This window comes from Phyllopteryx taeniolatus, unplaced genomic scaffold (assembly GCF_024500385.1).
Source record: "Phyllopteryx taeniolatus isolate TA_2022b unplaced genomic scaffold, UOR_Ptae_1.2 contig_27, whole genome shotgun sequence".
NCBI lineage: Eukaryota > Metazoa > Chordata > Actinopteri > Syngnathiformes > Syngnathidae > Phyllopteryx > Phyllopteryx taeniolatus.
In genome coordinates this window covers 750,436-770,908 of record NW_026903195.1, presented here as the reverse complement: position 1 = coordinate 770,908, position 20,473 = coordinate 750,436, and the positions used below count along the sequence as shown (strand labels likewise).

Sequence of the window (20,473 nt, the reverse complement as noted above, 5' to 3'; positions counted from 1 at the left end):
TATATATACATATGCATATATATATATATATATATATATATATACATACTAAAGCATTCTGATATGAATAATTTTCCTCGTCATCCATTTTTTAAATTATGTACTGTATTAAAACAGAACACGTTCACCCCCATTTATGCACTTTGCGCACTCATGCAGCTGCCGCATGCCTGCCTAGTTTTATTCTGAAGCGGAAAATAGGAAATGCAGTAGGTGTACATTCTTTCCCGTGTCCTCATTCATACAGTTACGTGAAAAAATTATTGGCCCCCTTCTCAAATGTTTTTATTTTTGCATGGTTTCCCCATTTATTACTAATGTTTAAGATCATCAAACAAATGCAAATATCCATCCATTTTCTACCGCTCATCCGAGGTAGGGTCGCCAGAGCAGTCGCTTGAGCAGGGACGCCCAGACTTCCCTCTCCCCAGCCACTTCATCCAGCTCTTCCGAGGGGATCCCGAGGCGTTCCGAGGCCAGCCGAAAGACGTAGTCTCTCCAGCGAGCGCTTCGCCTTTCGGCTTTGCTCCTTCTTTACCACAATGGATCGATACTAAGTCCGCATCATTGCAGACGCTGCACCGATCCGCCTGTCGATCTCCCGTTCCATTCTTCCCGCACTCGTGAACAAGACCCCAAGATACTTGAACTCCTCCACTCCTTTGAACGTCGCGTGCTGGACCACCTCAAGAGTGTCACAGGTCCCCTGCTGGACCCCCTGCAGTTTGCCTACCAAGCGAACAGATCTGCGGACGATGCAGTCAACATGGGACTGCACTTCATCCTAGAACACCTCGACAGTGCAGGGACCTATGGGAGGATCCTGTTCGTGGACTCAGCGTCTCACCTGCCATCTGCCAGTGGATTTACAGCTTTCTGACGGGCAGGACACAGCAGGTCAGGCTGGGGGAGGCCACCTCATCCACATGCAGCATCAGCACTGGGGCGCCCCAAGGTTGTGTCCTCTCTCCGCTGCGCTTCTCTCTCTACACGAACGACTGCACCTCAGCGAAACCGACTGTCAAACTCCTGAAGTTTGCAGATGACACCACTGTCATCGGCCTCATCAAGGACGGTGACGAGTCTGCATATCGACAGGAAGCGGAGCGGCTGGAGCTGTGGTGCGGCCAACACAATCTGGAGCTGAACACGCTCAAGACTGTAGAGATGATCGTGGACTTCAAGAGGCATCCTTCGCCACAGCTGCCCCTCACGTTGTCCAGCTGCCTTGTGTCAACCGTCGAGACATTCAAGTTCCTGGGAATTACAATCTCTCAGGAGCTGAAGTGGGCGACCAACATCAACTCCATCCTCAAAAAGGCCCAGCAGAGGATGTACTTCCTGCGGCTTCTGAGTAAGCACGGCCTGCCACCAGAGCTGCTGAGACAGTTCTACACAGCGGTCATCGAATCAGTCCTGTGTTCTTCCATCACAGTCTGGTTTGGTGCTGCTACAAAAAAGGACAAACTCCGACTGCAACAATCAAAACTGCTGAAAGGATTGTCGGTACCCCCCTACCCACCCTTGAGGACTTGCACGCTGTCAGAACTAAGACAAGGGCGTGCAAAATCCTCTCGGACCCTCCGCACCCCGGTCACCAGCTCTTCCAGCTCCTTCCCTCAGGTAGGCGCTACCGATCAATGCAAACTAGAACTAGTAGACATTCCAACAGCTTCTTCCCTCTTGCAATCAACTTCTTAAACAGCTAATCAATAATTCCATTACAACAAACTGGCAATTTTTTGACTTGAGTTCGTTGTCACATTTCTGTGGGGCCACTTATATATTACTCGTGCACTCACTGTAGTTGTCTCGCCATGCTGCACTATTTGCATATACTGGCCACTCATGCCAGAGTAGCATCTGCTCCATTTGCACACTGATTGAGGAGTATCTGTAACATTTGCACAACCATTGTCCCAGATTATCGCACTACTCGTCACTTTCAACCGCATACACTCCTTGAAGTCTCAGCGCCCTTTGCACAATGGTCATTGCACCGGACTATTGCGATATCAGTCATTCGAACTGCTCTAAGTGCTAGAGGACTCTGCATCTTTTTGCACAATTGTTTTTTGTCAATGTCTTTATGTCTCCAAAGTGTTCTGTAAATTGTCTGTTGTCTGTTGTACTAGAGCGGCTCCAACTACCGGAGACAAATTCCTTGTGTGTTTTGGACATACTTGGCAAATAATGATGATTTTGATTCTGATTGGGGCAGGATCTCATCCCCACCCTGGAGAGGGCACGCCACCCTTTTCCGACTGAGGACCACGGTCACAGATTTGGAGGTGGTGATTCTCAGCCCAGCCGCTTCACACTCGGCTGTCAACTGCTCCAGTGACAGTTGGAGATCACGGCTTGATGAAGCCAACAGAACCACATCTGCAAAAAGCAGAGATGCAATACTGAGGCCACCAAACCGGAACCCCTCTAAACCTCGGCTGTGCCTTGAAATTCTGTCCATAAAAGTTATGAACAGAATCAGTGACAAAGGGCGGCCTTGGCGTAGTCCAACCCTCACCGGGAACGAATCCGACTTACTGCCGGATATGCGGACCAAACTCTGACTCCGGTCGTACAGGAACCGAACCGTATCAAGGGGGTTCGGTAGCCCATACTCCCTAAGCACCCCCCACAAGACTCCCCGAGGCACACGGTCGAACGCCTCCTTCAAGTCCACAAAACACATGTAGACGAACACCCATGCACCCTCGAGGACCCTGTCTAGGGTGCTGGTCCACTGTTCCACGGCCAGGACAAAAACCACACTGCTCCTCCTGGATCTGAGATTCAACTTCCCGACGGACCCTCCTCTCCAGCACCCCTGAATAGACCTTAACAGGGAGGGTGAGGAGTGTGATCCCCCTGTAGTTGGAACACACCCTCCGATCGCCCTTCTTAAAAAGGGGGACCACCACCCAGTCAATCCAGAGGCACTGTTCCCGATGTCCAGGCGATGTTGCAGAGGCGTGTCAACCAGGACAGCCCCACAACATCCAGAGCCTTTAGGAACTCCGGGCGAATCTCATCCACCTCCGGGGACTTGCCACCGAGGAGCTTTTTAACCACCTCGGTGACCTCAACCCCAGAGATAGGAGAGCTCGCCTCAGAGAACACAGACTGTGCTTCCTTATGGGAAGGCGTGTCGGTGGAATTGAGGAGGTCTTCGAAGTATTCTACCCACCGACTCACAACGTCCCGAGTCGAGGTCAGCAGCGCCCCATCCCTACTTTACACAGTGTTGGTGGTACACTGCTTTCCCCTCCTGAAACGCCGGATGGTGGAACCAGAATTTCCTCGAAGCCGTCCGGATGTCTTTCTCCATGGCCTCACCGAATTCCTCCCACACCCGGGTTTTTGCTTCAGCGACCACCAAAGTTGCATTCCGCTTGGCCAGCCGGTACCAATCAGCTGCCTCAGGAGTCTCACAGGCCAAAAAGGCCCGATAGTACTCCTCCTTCAACTTGACGGCATCCCTCACCGGTTCGGGGGATTGCCGCCACAACAGGCATCCACCACTTTACGGCCACAGCTCCGGTCGGCTGCCTCAGCAATGGAGGCGGGGAACATGGTCCACACGGACTCGATGTCCTCCGCCTCCCCTGGAACGTGAGCAAAGTTCTGTTGGAGGTGGGAGTTGAAACTCCTTCTGACAGTGGATTCTGCCAGACGTTCCCAGCAGACCCTCACAATACGTTTGGGCCTGCCACGTCGGACCGGCATCTTCCCTCACCATCGGAGCCAACTCACCACCAGGTGGTGATCAGTTGACAGCTCCGCCCCTCTCTTAACCAGAGTGTCCAAGACATGCGGCCGCAGGTCCGTTGACACGACTACAAAGTCGATCATTGAACTGCGACTTGGGGTTTCCTGGTGCCAAGTGCCCATGTGGACACCCTTATGCTTGAACATGGTGTTCGTTATGGAAAATCCATGATGAGCACAGAAGTCCAATAACAGAACACGGCCTCCAATGACTCCAAAAAGGGTGGGTATTCTGAACTGCTGTTTGGTGCATAAGCACAAACAACAGTCAGGACCCGTCCCCCGAAATGTAAATAGACAAATATAATCCAACTGAACTTCAAATGCTGTTTTTAAATGGTGATTTCATTCATTATTATTTATTAAAAACTATTCAAAGTTACCTGGCACTGTGTGAAAAAGTAATTACCCCCTTGTTAAATCATAAATTCATTGTGGCTGATCACAAATTTTGGTAAATTTTCACTGATCTCACACAAGCCTGATTACTTCCAGACCTGTTCAATTCAGACAACTTAAACAAAATCAAGTCGGACAAAGGATAAAAAAAAAAGCTGCAACAAAATGACACGATCCAAAGAAATTCCAGAACAGTCGAGAAGGTAATTGACATCTTCAGTCTAGAAAGTGTTACAAAAGCCACTTCTAAAGAACTGCAGGCCTCCCTTGCCTCAGTAAAGGTCAGTATTCATGACACAACAATAAGGAAGAGCCTGGGCAAAAATGGCCTCCATGGCAAAGAGCTCCAAGGAGAAAACCACTGCTGACCAAAAAGAACAACAAACCCTCTTACTTTTGCATAAAAACATCTGAATGAATCCCAAGACTTTTGGGAGAATATTATATGGACTGATTAGATTAAAAATTGAGCTTTTAGGAAGGTGTGTGTCTCGTTATATATGACACAAATGTAGCACAGCATTTCAGAAAAAGAACATCCTGACAACAGTCAAACATGGTGGTAGTAGTGTGATGGTTATGGGCTGCTTGCTCCTTCAGGACCTGGACAATTGTGATTGATGGAATCATGAAATCTGCTCTTAAACAGAAAATCCTGAAGGAGAATGTTCAGCCATCAGTTTGTGTCTTCAAGCTGAAGCGCACTTAGATTTTGCAGCAGGAAAACGATCCAAAACACACCAGCAAGTCAACTTCTGGATGGCTTAAAAAAAACAAAATGGTTTTGGAGTGGAGTGGATTGAAACGCAGTGGCATGACCTTAAAAAATAATTGATACTTGAAAACCCTAAATTTTTGCTGAATTCAACCAATTCTACAAGGAAAAGTGGGCCAAAATATCTCCACAGAAACACGCATTGCCAGTTATAGAAAACACTTGATTTCTGTTGTTGCTGCTGATGATGGCCTGGCCAGTTATGCGGTTTAGGGGGCCGTTACATTTTCACAGAGGGCCAGGTAACTTTGAAGAAGTTTTTTTTCCCCCTGAATAAATGAAATCACCATTTAAAAACAGCATTTTAAGTTCACTTAGGTTATATTTGTCTGATATTTACATTTGTTTGATGATCTTAAAGTGGGGAAACTATTCAAAAATACAGTGATCCCTCGTTTTTTGCGATTAATGGGGACCAGAACCCCCCACGACAGGTGAAAAACGGCTAAGTAGGATTTGGGTGGCGGAGAAGAGGCTCTCACTTGACTCGTAGAGGCTTTAGGTTCACTCGGAGACTCTTCTGCTGGAGGCGCTGACGCTGTAGCTGGGGTTTTTACCTTGGAGAAAAACATGGTGATGGGGGGGAGTTGTCTTTGTTTTTTCTTTTGCTTAAAAATTCCGTTGTACAAGCACATAACCCCGTCAACACGATTGCTAAACTCGACAGCTCGAACCATACTGTCGTCAATGTCTTCTGCAAATCGTTGGATTGCCCTTGCAATGTTGCACAATTGTTGCAGGTTCTCCAGGGTAAGGCCACGCTTTTCAGTTTCTTCTTCGTCTTCCTCTTCGTTTTCTTCCTCACTTGCAGACGTTGTCATCTCAAGGAGGTCTTCATCTGTCAGTGGGTCCGAGTGGCAATCGATAAGGGCGCTGACGTCTTCTTCCGTCATGTCGACAAATCCTTCATCCCTTATGATACGAGCCAGCCTCACCGCCTTCTCCACCGCTGAGTGATGAACTTCGTCAGAAGTGAAGCCTGGCTAGTCGTGCACCACGTTCGGCCATAATTTCTTCAAGCTGGAATTTCTGGTCTCACTTTTCATCTCCTTTAATGCTTGCTGGATATTAGATAAACATGAGGCAAAGTTACTACGCCAGTATGCTTTCAAGGTGAATTCTTCATTGTCGTCGTCAACTGCCAAGATGAGGCCCTCCCTCGTGGCGTCTCGAGTGCCTTAAAGGCATGAATGACACCTTGATCCATCGGCTGAATTAGAGCTGTGGTGTTCGGGGGAAGAAACTCTATCTGTACCCCGTCATATTGCAGGTCCGTTGCATGGCCTCCCGCAGAGTCCTTCAGGAGAAGGACCTTGAAGGGGGGGGCATTTTCAGCCAGATACAGCTTCACCTGGGAAATGAAGCAATGGAGGAACCATTCGAGGGTCAGAGCTTTCGTTATCCAGGCCTTGGAGTTATGCATCCAGTACACGGGTAGAAGAGCCTTAGTTTTGTATTTTCATGCCTGTGGATTTTTGGCTTTATAAATAAGGCCTGGCTCAAGCATAAAACCTGCAGCATTGCCACACAAGATGACAGTCACACGGTCCTTGTGGGGCTTGAAGCCTGGCCTATTCACTTCGTCCTTGAAGAGGAATGTACGCGAAGGCATCCTCTTCCAAAAAAGGCCTGTTTCATTGATGTTAAAAACTTGCTCAGGGAGGTAGCCTCCCTCACTGATGAGGTTAGGAAACTCTTCCTCCAAGTAACAACGAGCACCATCTTTTTCAGCAGAGGAAGCCTCACCATACAGAGGCACGCTTCTGAGGCCGTATCTTATTTGAAGTTTTTCGAACCAGCCTTTGCTGGCTGAAAAGCCTCGACCTCGAGGAGCCAAATCACTCCTGGCAGCGCTAGTACTGGCTTGAGGTTCGTCAGCACCTTCTTCAGCCTCTTCATTGTTGTCATCGGGCAAGATTTAGTCGTAGAGAGCTTTGGCCTTTGTCCCGATCATATTCGTGTCCAAACTCACTGTCTTTTCCCTGCAATCAGCAATCCACAATGCCAATGCAGCTTTCATTTTCACAATTTTCTTATTACGCGGAGTTACCACACGTTTCGCTTCCATATTGAAGGTTATTGAAGCAGTTTTGCAGATGTTTGCTTCCTCTTTCTTGATGTACCACACTGTAGATTCATTCACGCCATAATGGCGTGCCACAGATGCATAATTTCTGCCCTCTTTGATCATATCTAAGAGTTTCACTTCTTCGTCTTGGGCGCCCCGGAGGAAGCTTTTGCAGGGGCACAGCACTTAGGCGGCATTGTAAGGGCTAAACTAATCAAAAAAAGTTATCGCTTCTCCAAAAAACGTTATCGCGAACACAACACTAAGATACAGTATGCGAGACAGTAAACAGCGTGGACGAGACTGGCGAGAGACAACAAGGAAAGATGCTGGCTGAGGCTGCGATGATGCGCAGCCAATCAGCTCACAGGATAAATCCACTCGTGCTCTCATTGGTCGATGTCGCGCCGCAAACCAATCACGCGACTTGTATGAGTGCCCGTGGCATGTACAGTACAGTAGAGTACAGGCATGTACAAAGCCTCTGAGTCAACTCATCTCTTTGTTTGGCATGCAGGGAAACCTTCTCTCTCGCACAGCAACATGAAAGAAAGAGTCTTTCCGCAATATGGCTGTATTTTTTCATTTTTATTTTTTGATGAATTATTTTTTCTTTTTGATGAATATTTTGGAAAAACCTGTGAAGCACTGAAGCTGCAAAACGTGAAGCACGAAGTGGCGAGGGAACACTATATAAATTTGAGAAGGGGGGGCAATACCTTTTCACGACAGTGTATCAGTGGCATAATACAACATCAACAATACTATAATTTATCGTGAAAGTTTTGGGAAAAAAAATATCATCCTAAGAAATTTGTCATCATGATAGACCTAGCTAGTGATATCAAATGTATGTTGTACCTTGGCCCACCAGCTGGACAGAACAAAGTAGGTGTTGACATTCTCCTCTCCAAACTGCTCGGCCACATAGAGGCCCAGGGAGCCATACTTGTCGTAGATGTTCTTCTTGGTTCCATCGCTCAAGATGGAGTGAGCGTTGTTTATCTCTTTGAACTTCTCGGCTGCCTCCGGATTTTCAGGATTCTTATCTGGGTGAAACTTTAATGCCAGTTTCCTGCAAACAAACAAATGTTATTCACAATAAAAGTAAAAGCCAGGACAATTAATTTTGGCACCATCGTGGGTCACATAGTGGACTGTCATGCAACTGGCACTGAATAAACTCCTCCTCAAATCTAAATTACAACCATTCTGTGATTAACAGTTGATCCCTCCAGGGTGTAAGTCAGATGTGCTACAGGTTCGGGATAAGGGTATGATTTTGTCTGCATTTTCATTTGAGTCATTCAAATCATGACTCATTGAATCATTTCAGTCAAAAATAAAAAAAAAAATCAACTTGTCTGTTCTGAGGTAAAGAAAGGACCAGCTAAGACCACAAGACTAGTTAGGTTACGTTTGAATAAGCAGATGAGCAACTTGACAAGTGGCGGCCATCTTTGTGGAATTTTCATGAAAAAAAAAAAAATAAATGGAATGAGCACTTCAAAGGCCTCTAAAATCATATGCAACAAGTAAATTTGCTGAGCACGTTGAGCAAATCCACTTGAAACTTTGTCAGTTAATCCTCAAGACATTGATCATGTTTTGTAAACGAAATTGTGACGTCTTGGCATAAGGCGTGCCCGCGGTGACACCAAAAGCAGCTGTAACTTAACACCAGATGGTCATAGATTTTCTAAATTTTACACACTTGATGACAGTCCACTTAAAGGGACCTATGGAACAAATTTTAATCTTACTTATAGCGCCACCTATTGGCACAAGCAAAACACTTTTCATACTTTGTTGTTCTCTTGCTAGCAGGTTACTCCAATCTAATATTTGCTCAGCAGACAGTTAAGGCCTTCATGATGTCCCAATATAAAGTTGGCGAGTTCTCGACAAACGCTGTTGCCGTGGCGACATGCTCTTTGCCAAGAAACCAACGTGTTTTGAGGGTCTTTACATGGATGCAAACTCATCAAATTTTTCACTAATTATGACCTATTTTTCACCTTTTACAGCCGTCACATTTAAATGAACTCCTAGAGATTTTATCCAATTGACTTCAAACTTTGGATGTCTCACCTAAACATTACTGAAGATGAAAGGTTAAGAGCTTTACGTTTTGGATAACACTGTTGCTGTGGCGACATGCTGTTCACCGCGCTGAGAAAACAATGTTGTTTTGAGGGTCGAAACATGCATGCAAACTCATGAAATTTTGGCAATTATTTCAATATTTTAGAGGTTTATTGTGCTTTTTACATTTTATTTTTTATTTAAATGGCCCAGTAGCCCCCACTTTTTTTTTTTTTTTTTAAAAGCAGCTCCGGCTGTACATTTCACCTAGGTCAAGGTCAGAATCATCTTTATTTGGCAAGTATGTGAAAGACACACAAGGAATTTGTCTCTGGAAGTTGGAGCCGCTCTAGCACAACGACAGACAGCCATCTTACAGAAAATACTTTTGAGACATAAAAACCACACGACTATTCACTGAGCAATAAAAAATTACCGGTAATGCCGATACAAATTTGTTTTTTTTGTTTTTTTTTGACAATTGTGCAAATGATGCAGAGTCCTCTAGCAATTTAGACCAATTTGAAATGACAAATAGAGCAATAAACTGGTACAGTGACCATTGTGGAAATGGCGCGGAGACTTTAAGCAGTTTAAAGTGACTAGTAGTGCAATAATTTGGAACATGCATGATGTTCACATGCATGTCAATTGTGCAAAGGGTGCAGATACTTCTCAAGCACTAGTGGCCAATATTGGCCAACAGATTTGCAAATAGTGCAGTGTGACGAGTCTACGACAGTGAGTGCATGAATAATGTATAATTGGCCTGTAGTGTACACGAGTTAATGAATCAATTAAGGAGAAAAGAATAAGCCGGAAGAGACGCCTGCGTTACTTCCAGTTTAGCGTAATTTTAAGTTTCAGCGTTATAAATCAAGCTATTTTATCTCGTAATGGGGCACCACGTCACTTTTGAGATGTATGAAACTTCAGGACAAAGTGACGACAAACCTTTTTTTCTCAGTCTCGTAATTTGAAGGTTGCTACATGAATTAGATAAGAGTTCTCGATAACCAGAGGTTTTTTTTTCTCGAACCCAAACACACAACTGATACAGGTAGTGTATTTTTATATAAAATTTCATGAGATCTAAATGGGAATCTACAAGGGAGACAATGCAGGACAAACAAAAAGGACAGAAGAACATTGGCAAAGGAGACTGACTTGTGGTGTGAGGGTGGAATGAGCGTGTAGTGACAATCCATCCAGCTGGGGGTTCCTGTTCTCGTTAGTTTAAACACAAATATGCACTAATCTGTACTTTTAGTAGACCGCGAGTTGGACTTACGTGTGTAGAACACGATTTGGCTGGCTGGTCGAGCTTACGAATGTTTGGCCGGTCCGGTACGCACAGGGGAACAGGTGGATTTGGTGGAGGAAGAAGAAAAAAAAAGTAGCAGGAAAACAAAAAGTTCCCAGGCAGGACGGTCGGAGCCCGTATGTCACTGCTCGCAAGACGTTCGGAGCGGACGTGTGCTGTCACTGAAGACAGCGGGAAAGAGAAGTCTTTGTTGTTGAGACTCTTCAGGCTGGCTGGGGGTGGAAGTTAATTAATTTAGCGTCCGGGTGCGAAACCAGTTGTCTGTGTCTCAGCTTTGATGCTACTGGCTTGTAATTCATTTAGCGTCTGTGTGCGAAGTTAAACCTGCCATGCTTCTCCTTTGATACGTAGACCAGACTTTCTTTAGATGTCTTGTGTATGCAAACTGGCGGGGGAGTCGAGGCGGGTATGCGGAACAGCGCGGTGCTGGGTGTCATCTTTAGTGGCGTGTCCGTTACAGGCCCGACAGAGATGACAACAATCTCAAGACAAAATTGGCAGCATGTTACAATGGAATTGTAAGGTAACTGTTTAAGAAGTTCCTACAAATCTAAAAAAACGGCCCCCCCAATCAGAACCCGAGCGGTGTTCTGTTATTGTACTTCTGTGCTCATCATGGATTGTCCATAACGAACACCATGTTCAAGCATAAGAGTGTCCACACGTGCACTTGGCACCAGGACACCCTAGGTCGCAGTTCGATGATCGACTTTGTGGTCGTGTCATCGGACTTGCGGCCGCATGTCTTGGACACTCGGGTAAAGATAGGGGCGGAGCTGTCAAAAGATCAGCACCTGGTGGTGAGTTGGCTCCGATGGTGGGGGAAGATGCCGGTCCGACGTGGCAGGCCCAAACGTATTGTGAGGGTCTGCTGGGAACGTCTGGCGGAATCCACTGTCAGAAGGAGTTTCAACTCCCACCTCCGACAGAACTTTGCTCATGTTCCGGGGGAGGCGGGGGACATCGAGTCCGAGTAGACCATGTTCCGCGCCTCCATTGCTGAGGCGGCCGACCGGAGCTGTGGCCGTAAGGTGGTTGGTGCCTGTCGTGGCGGCAATCCCCGAACGCGTTGGTGGACACCAACGATGAGGGATGCCATCAAGCTGAAGAAGGAGTCCTATCAGGCCTTTTTGTCATGTGGGACTCCTGAGGCAGCTGATGGGTATCAGCTGGCCAAGCGGAATGCAGCTTGGTGGGCGCTGAAGCGAAAACTCGCGCATGGGAGGAGTTCGGTGAGGCCATGGAGAAAGTGCACCATCAACACTGTGTATAGTGGGGATGGGGCGCTGCTGACCACGACTTGGGACGTCATGATCCGGTGGGAGAATACTTCGAAGACCTCCTCAATTCCACCGACACGCCTTCCCATGAGGGAGCAGAGTCTGGGTTCTCTGAGGCGGGCTCTCATATCTCTGGGGTTGAGGTCACCGAGGTGGTTAAAAAGCTCCTAGGTGGCAAGGGCCCAAGGGTGGATAAGATTCGCTTGGAGTTCCTCAAGGCTCTGGATGTTGTAGGGCTGTCCTGGTTGACACGCCTCTGCAACATCGCATGGACATCGGGGACAGTGCCTCTGGATTGGCAGACTGGGGTGGTGGAGGGTGTGTTCAAACTACAGGGGGATCACACTCCTCAGCCTCCCTGGTAAGGTCTATTCAGGGGTGCTGGAGAGGAGGGTCCGTCGGGAAGTTGAATCTCAGATTCAGGAAGAGCGGTGTGGTTTTCGTCCTGGCTGTCGAACAGTGGACCAGCTCTACACCCTCGTCATGGTCGTCGAGGGTGCATGGGAGTTCGCCCCCAGTCTACATGTGTTTTGTGGACTTGGAGAAGGTGTTCAACCGTGTCCCTCGGGGAGTCCTGTGAGGGGTCCTTTGGGAGTATGGGGTACCAAACCCATTGATACGGGCTGTTCGGTCCCTGTACGACCGGAGTCAGAGTTTGGTCCGTATATCCGGCAGTAAGTCGGACTCGTTCCCGGTGAGGGTTGGACTCCACCAAGGCCGCCCTTTGTCACCGATTCTTCTCATAACCTTTATGGACAGAATTTCTAGGCGCAGCCGAGGCGTAGAGGGTGTCCGGTTTGGTGGCCTCAGTATTGCATCTCTGCTGTTGGCTTCATCAAGCCGTGACCTCAAACTCTCACTGGAGCAGTTCGCAGCCGAGTGTGAAGAATGAGAATCAGCACCTCCAAATCTGAGACCATGGTCCTCAGTCGGAAAAGGGTGGTGTGCCCTCTCCAGGTCGGGGATGAGATCCTGCCCCAAGTGGAGGAGTTCAAGTATCTTGGGGTCTTGTTCACGAGTGTGGGAAGAGTGGAATGGGAGATTGACAGGCAGATCGGTGCAGCGTCTGCAGTGATGCAGACTTTGTATCGATCCGTTGTGGTAAAGAAGGAGCTAAGCCGAAAGGCGAAGCTCTCGATTTACCGGTCGATCTACGTTCCTACCCTCACCTATGGTCGCGAGCTGTGGGTCGTGACCGAAAGAACAAGATCCAGGATACAAGCGGCCGAAATGAGTTTCCTCCGCAGGGTGTCCGGGCTCTCCCTTAGAAATAGGGTGAGAAGCTCGGTCATCCGGGAGGATCTCAGAGTAGAGCCGCTGCTCCTTCACATCGAGAGGAGCCAGATGAGGTGGCTGGGGCATCTGATTCGGATGCCTACCGGACGCCTCCCTGGTGAGGTGTTCCGGGCACGTCCTACCGGGAGGAGACCCCGGGGACGACCCAGGACACGCTGGAGAGACTACGTCCTTCAGCTGGCCTGGGAACGCCTCGGGATCCCCCCGGAAGAGATGGATGAAGTGGCTGGGGAGAGGGAAGTCTGGGCGTCCCTGCTAAAGCTACTGCCCCCGTGACCCGACCTCGGATAAGCAGTAGAAAATGGATGGATGGATCATTAACTTAGAATTTTATGGCTGCAACAGGTGGCAAAAAAGACTGAGAAAGTGGAGGAATGCTCATCAAACATGTTTGGAACATCCCACAGGTGAACAAGCTATTTGGGAACAGGCGGGTGCCATGATATTGTATAAAAGGAGCTTCCCTGAATTGCTCTGTCATTCACAAGCAAAGATGGGGCGAGGTTCACCTCTTTGTGAACAAATGCGTGAGAAAATAGTCGAACAGTTTAAGGACAATAGTCCTCAATGTACAATTGCAAGGAACTTAGGGATTTCATCATCCACGGTCCATAATATCATCAACAGCTTAAACAGCTAACTTACAATTCCATTGCAACAGGCTGCCAATTTATTTTGTCTGAGTTTGTCGTCACATTTCTGTCGGGCCAATTATATACTACTCCTGCACTCACTGTAGTAGTCTCGCCACGCTGCACTATTTGCATATCTGTTGTTGACCAATACTGGACACTCATGCCAGAGTAGCATCTGCCCCATTTGCACACTGATTGAGGAGTATCTGCAACATTTGCACAATCAACATTGTCCCAGATTATCGCCCGACTCGTCAATTTAAACTGCATACACTCCTTGAAGTCTCGGCGCCCTTTGCACAATGGTCATTGCACCGGACTATTGCGAGATTAGTCATTCGAACTGCTCTAAGAGCTCGAGGACTCTGCATCTTTTTGCACAATTGTGTTAATAAAAAAAAAAAAAAAAAAAAAATTGTACGAGAATTACCAGTTAACTAGCAACCCTTTATTGCTCAGTGACTGTTTTTCTCAATGTCTTTATGTCTCAAAAGTGTCAATTGACTGTCTGTTGTCGTACCAGAGCGGCTCCAACTACCGGAGACAAATTCCTTGTGTGTTTTTTGGACATACTTGGCAAATAAAGATGATTCTGATTGAGATTCTGAAAAGGTTCAGAGAATCTGGATAAATCACTGCATGTAAGCGGCAAGGCCGAAAACCAACATTGAATGCCCGTGACCTTCAAATACCTCAGGCGGCGCTGCTTCAAAAGCTGACATCAATGTGTAAAGGATATCACCACATGAGCTCAGGAACACTTCAGAAAACCAATGTCAGTAAATACAGTTCGGTGCTATATCCCTAAGTGCAACTTGAAACTCTACGATGCAAAGCAAAAGCCATTTATCAACAACACCCAGAAATGCTGCCAACTTCTCTGGGCCCGAGCTCATCTAAGATGGACTGATGCAAAGTGGAAAAGTATTCTGTGGTCCGACGAGTCCACATTTCAAATTGTGTTTAGAAATTGTGGACGTCGTGTCTTCCGGGCCACAGAGGAAAAGAACCATCCGGACTTTTATGGACGCAAAGTTCAAAAGCCAGCATCTGCGATGGTATGGGCCTGTGTTAGTGCCAATGGCATGGGTAACTTACACATCTGTGAAGGCACCATTAATGCTGAAAGGTACATACAGGTTTTGGAGAAACATATGCTGCCATCTAAGCAACGTCTTTCTCATGGACGCCCCTGCTTATTTCAGAAGCAAGACAATGCCAAACCACATTTATAAGGATTCCGACGACTGACGTTTGGCACTCCGTAAACTGCAATCCGTTACACTCACTCGTCTACTTGTCATATTAATGCATACTGTATACACAAAGAAAGTTGATTTATAACTATTTTTGAAATCTTGAAGTCAAGGATAATAGGTTGTTCAGCTTTTCTTCAAGTTACATTTCTTACAAATGTCAATTTGAAATTTTATTGCAGATTTTAGCAAGTCATGAAGTTAAAGCACGTGATTTACTTTTGCAGGCAACAAAAAATGATGAGGCTCCGGCCTTTAAGCTTGAAACCTGTGGGCTAGTTTGTCTTAGCAACTGGCTGAAAGGAAAGGAAGTAGCAATGATGAGAAATGGGGAAACTCGAAAGGCAGTAAAGAGGATGAAAAATGGAAAGGCAGTTGGTCCTGATGACATACCTGTGGAGGTATGGAAGCATCCAGGAGAGGTAGCTGTTGAGTTTTTGACCATGTTGTTCAACAGAATTCTAACAGGTGAGAAGATGCCTGAGGAATGGAGGAAAAGTGTGCTGGTGCTCATTTTTAAGAACAAGGGTGATGTGCAGAGCTGTGGGAACTACAGAAGAATAAACTTGATGAGTCCAGAGCAATGGTGAGTGCGGTAAGGAACTAAAGAAACAAGTCCAACCAGGTTGGAACGGGTGGAGGAAGGTGTCAGGTGTGGTGTAACAGAAGAGTCTGCTCGGATGAAGGGCAAAGATTCTAAAACAGTGGTGAGGCCAGCCATGATGTATGGATTAGAGACTGTGGCACTGAAGAGACAACAGGAAGTAGAACTGGAGATGGCAGAAATGAAGATGTTGAGGTTCGCTCTTGGAGTGAGCAGGTTGGATAAAATTAGAAATAAGTTCATCAGATGGACAGCCAAGGTTAGATGTTTTGGAGACAATGTTAGAGAGAGCAGACTTCGATGGTTTGGACACGTCCAGAGTAGAGAGAGTGAGTATATTGGTAGAAGGATGATGAACCAGGCAAGAGAATAAGAGGAAGACCAAAGAGAAGGTTGATAGATGTAGTGAGGGAAGATAAGGGCAGTTGGTGTAAGAGCAGAGGATGCAGGAGTGAGGCTTACATCGAAAAGGATGACACACTGTGGCGACCCCTAATGGGACAAGCCGTAAGGAAAAGAAGGAGAACTGGCTGAAAGAGAGACAGGAAAGTCATGGCGGTATTGTGAGGCCAATGGGTTTGCTATTTTTTTGCACTAAAATGTTCAAAATGTTATAGCCTTATGTACAAAATAATGTTTGTTTCGGGCACTTGGGGTTTTAGGCCTTTTGAATGACCATTTAAATTACTTTTTGTTTTACCAGAAAAAGAAAGGTGCACTTCTGTTTAATTATTGTTTTATATCCATTTAAATCCAATACAGTAAAATTGCACTTTAACTTAAAAAACAACTAATAATAACAAAGAAACAAAGGTTTAGGTCCTTTAAATTTTGACCAAGGAATATTTTGTTTTTTTATTTTTGTACTCATTTGTATTGAAATAAAATAAAAGGTTTTTTCTCCCCAGAGGTAACAGTATTCACATCTTTGTCTTTCATTTGATTCAGTCATGCACTGAAATCCATTTAAATAAAAAAAATTTAAAATGCTTTTCAGGATAAATATTGTGAAACGATTTAATGTGATTCGAGAGTAATTAATTACAAAGCGTCTAATTCGATTTTTTATTTTATTTATTATTTTTTTTTTATATCGAGTCCCACCACAAACATTTTTTAAAAAGCTTGAAAATGTTTGAAAGGTTTCAAATTGCTGCCGCTACGGGTCGGCGGACATGCTCTGACAACGTGAGAGACAGCGACATTTCCCAGACGAAACTTGGAGGCAACGCTGCGAGATCAGATTAGCAACACCGAGATTTAATTTCCTCCTCATCCACTTTTTTCTACTTTTTTTGTGGGGCTGATTATTATTGACTATTTTATTCCAATCCCTGCTGACGATACCATCGTGGAGCCACTCGAAGATTTCATTGACGGATCTTTCGAACGCGTTGTCATGCAAGATAGCGGATTCCACCATAAAGACCACAGCAACCCACTGAAAAGACAGAAGGCTAATTCATCCACCAGAACTGAAGATCTACTACAAAGCTCACCCGACGCCCATATTTTCAAGTCCTCTCCTCCATTGACAAGAAGCTATCACTTCTCGATTTACTGCTCCAGGAGATAAAGGAACTAAAAACCAGCTCTAAGATCATGCACCAGCCAGTCAGAGACCTAAAAGAAGACAATGCTGAACTTCATTCAGCCATGCAAGTGATGACAACTGAGGTTGAAGTTCTCTAGAAAGAAAACAAAACAAAACAAAAATCAAAGAAGCAATGCTGGACTTACAGTCAAGAAGCATGTGGGATAACCTCATCTTTTCCAGCATTTCCTAGAGTACACCTGATAATACAGAGGCTCAAGCAAAAAACTTCATGTCGAAAGCGCTGAAAATCCCGAAGGAGACACTCGCCAACATTACCTTCCACTGAGTACAGGGAATCATCATCGCAAAATTTTTAAGATTTCCAGCAGAAAGTCTTCGTAAAGTCGAAAGCACGGAGCTGAAGGGTACACAGTTTGGGATGAATGACCAGTTTACAGGTGAAATCAATGAGAGACGCAAAATCCTGTACCCTCGAATGATCGGCAACAAGGAAAATGCACCTCAATGGTTGTGGACAAACAATACGTAGACGGTCAACTGTTTCGCGATTCTAAAGTCACTCCTTAGCTCTTCTAATGGATAGGAATTCCTTCCAAGTTTGCGCTAATATTTGGGATTTAGTGCAGGATACCGTTTAATAATTTGTTGAGGGGAAAAAAAGGGAGTCACGCACATCCTATTGCACCTTCCACTCGCTGACATGAGACATTGCCATACTGAAAGCTCACTCCCCCCTCTGTACCCCCACTGCACACATATGTATTTGCATGCTACTTGTGTTTGCAGGTATTACTCGTGCTATATTCCCTTGTCTTGCGTTTTGGCAATGATAAACTCATATACGTTCAATATCCATCCATCCATTTTCAACCGCTTATCCGAGGTCGGGTCGCGGGAGCAGTAGTTTTGCAGGGACGCCCAAACTTCCCTCTCCCCAGCCACTTCATCCAGCTCTTCCGGGGGGATCCCGAGGCGTTCCCATGCCAGCCGAAGAACGTAGTCTCTCCAGCGTGTCCTGGGTCGTCCCCGGGAACACCTCACGAGGGAGGTGTCCGGGAGGCATCCGAATCAGATGCCCCAGCCACCTCATCTGGCTCCTCTCAATATGGAGGCGCAGCGACTCTACTCTGAGACCCACAGCTCCTGACCATAGGTGAGGGTAGGAACGTAGATGGAGCGATAAATTGAGAGCTTCGCCTTTCGGCTTAGCTCCTTCTTTATCACAACGGACCGATACAAAGTCCGCATCACTGCAGACGCTGCACCGATCCGCCTGTCAATCTCCCGTTCCATTCTTCCCTCACTCGTGAACAAGATCCCAAGATACTTGAACTCCTCCAATTGGGGGAGGATCTCATCCCCGACCTGGAGAGGGCACGCAACCCTTATCCGACTGAGGACCATGATCTCAGATTTGGAGGTGCTGATTCTCATCCAAGCCGCTTCACACTCGGCTGCGAACTGCTCCAGTGAGAGTTGGAGATCACGGCTTGATGAAGCCAAAAGAACCCCATCATCTGCAAAAAGCAGAGATGCAATACTGAGGCCACCAAACCGGACCCCCTCTACGCCTCGGCTGCGCCTTGAAATTCTGTCCATAAAAGTTATGAACAGAATCGGTGACAAAGGGCGGCCTTGGCGGAGTCCAACCCTCACCGGGAACGAGTCCGACTTACTGCCGGATATGCGGACCAAACTCTGACTCCGGTCGAACAGGGACCGAACAGCCTGTATCAGGGGGTTCGGTACCCGATACTGCCAAAGCACCCCTCACAGGACTCCCCGAGGGACACGGTCGAACGCCTTCGCCAAGTCCACAAAACACATGTAGACTGGTTGGGAGAACTCCCATGCACCCTCGAGGACCCTGACGAGGGTGTAGAACTGGTCCACTGTTCCACGGCCAGGACGAAAACCACACTGCTCCTCCTGAATCTGAGATTCGACTTCCCGACGGACCCTCCTCTCCAGCATCCTTGAATAGACCTTACCAGGGAGGCTGAGGAGTGTGATCCCCCTGTAGTTGGAACACACCATCCGGTCTTAAAAAGGGGGACCACCACCCCAGTCTGCCAATCCAGAGGCACTGTCCCCGATGTCCACGCAATGTTGCAGAGGCGTGTCAACCAGGACAGCCCCACAACATCCAGAGCCTTTAGGAACTCCGGGCGGATCTCATCCGCCCCCGGGGCCTTGCCACCGAGGAGCTTTTTAACCACCTCGGTGACCTCAAACCCAGAGATAGGAGAGCCCGCCTCAGAGAACCCACACTCTGCTTCTTCATGGGAAGGCGTGTTGGTGGAATCAAGGAGGTCTTCGAAGTATTCTCCCCACCGACTCACAACGTCCCGAGTCGAGGTCAGCAGCGCCCCATCCCCACTATACACAGTGTTGGTGGTGCACTGCTTTCCTCTCCTGAGACGCCGGATGGTGGATCAGAATTTCCTCGAAGCCATCCGATTTTTTTCCATGGCCTCACCGAACTCCTCCCATACCAGAGTTTTTGCTTCAGCGACCACCAAAGCTGCATTCCGCTTGGCCAGCCGGTACCCATCAGCTGCCTCAGGAGTCCCACCGGCCAAAAAAGCCCAATCGGACTCCTTCTTCAGCTTGACGACATCCCTCACCGTTGGTGTCCACCAACGGGTTAGGGGATTGCCGTCACGACAAGCAACGACCAGCTTACGGCCACAGCTCCGGTCGGCCGCCTCAGCAATGGAGGCGCGGAACATGGTCCACTCGGACTCGATGTCCCCCGCCTCCCCCAGAACATGAGCAAAGTTCTGTCGGAGGTGGGAGTTTAAACTCCTTCTGGCAGGGGATTCTGCCAGATGTTCCCAGCAGACCCTCACAATACGTATGGGCCTGCCACGTCGGACCGGCATCTTCCCCCACCATCGGAGTCAACACACCACCAGGTGGTGATCCGTTGACAGCTCCGCCCCTCTCTTCACCCGAGTGTCCAAGACATGCGGCCGCAAGTCAGATGACACGACCACAAAGTCGATCATCGAACGGCGACCTCGGGTGTCCTGGTGCCAAGTGCACGTGTGAACATCCTTATGCTTGAACATGGTGTTCGTTATGGACAATCCGTGATGTGCACAGAAGTCCAATAACAGAACGCCGCTCGGGTTCTGATCGGAGGGACCGTTCCTCCCAATCACGCCCTTCCAGGTCTCACTGTCATTGCCCACGTGAGCATTAAAATCCCCCAGCAGAACGATGGAGTCCCCAGCGGGAGCGCTCTCCAGCACCCCCTCCAAAAAGGGTGGGTACTCTGAACTGCTGTTTGGTGCATAGGCACAAACAACAGTCAGGACACGTCCCCCCCCACCCGAAGCCGGAGGGAGGCTACCCTCTCGTCCACCGGGGTGAACCCCAACATACAGGCGCCAAGCCAGGGGGCAATAAGTATACTCACA

General features: G+C 47.4%; 1 protein-coding gene across 1 annotated transcript in view; it reads right to left on the bottom strand.

Moving 5' to 3' along the window:
* Positions 1 to 20,473, bottom strand: part of LOC133473520 (dnaJ homolog subfamily C member 5-like) — a 62,938-nt gene that overhangs the window by 16,696 nt on the left and 25,769 nt on the right. Inside the window, exon 3 of the mRNA XM_061765191.1 lies at positions 7,872 to 8,085. Within this exon, the coding sequence (XP_061621175.1) occupies positions 7,872 to 8,085 (214 nt within the window). The remainder of the gene's footprint in view (positions 1 to 7,871; positions 8,086 to 20,473) is intronic.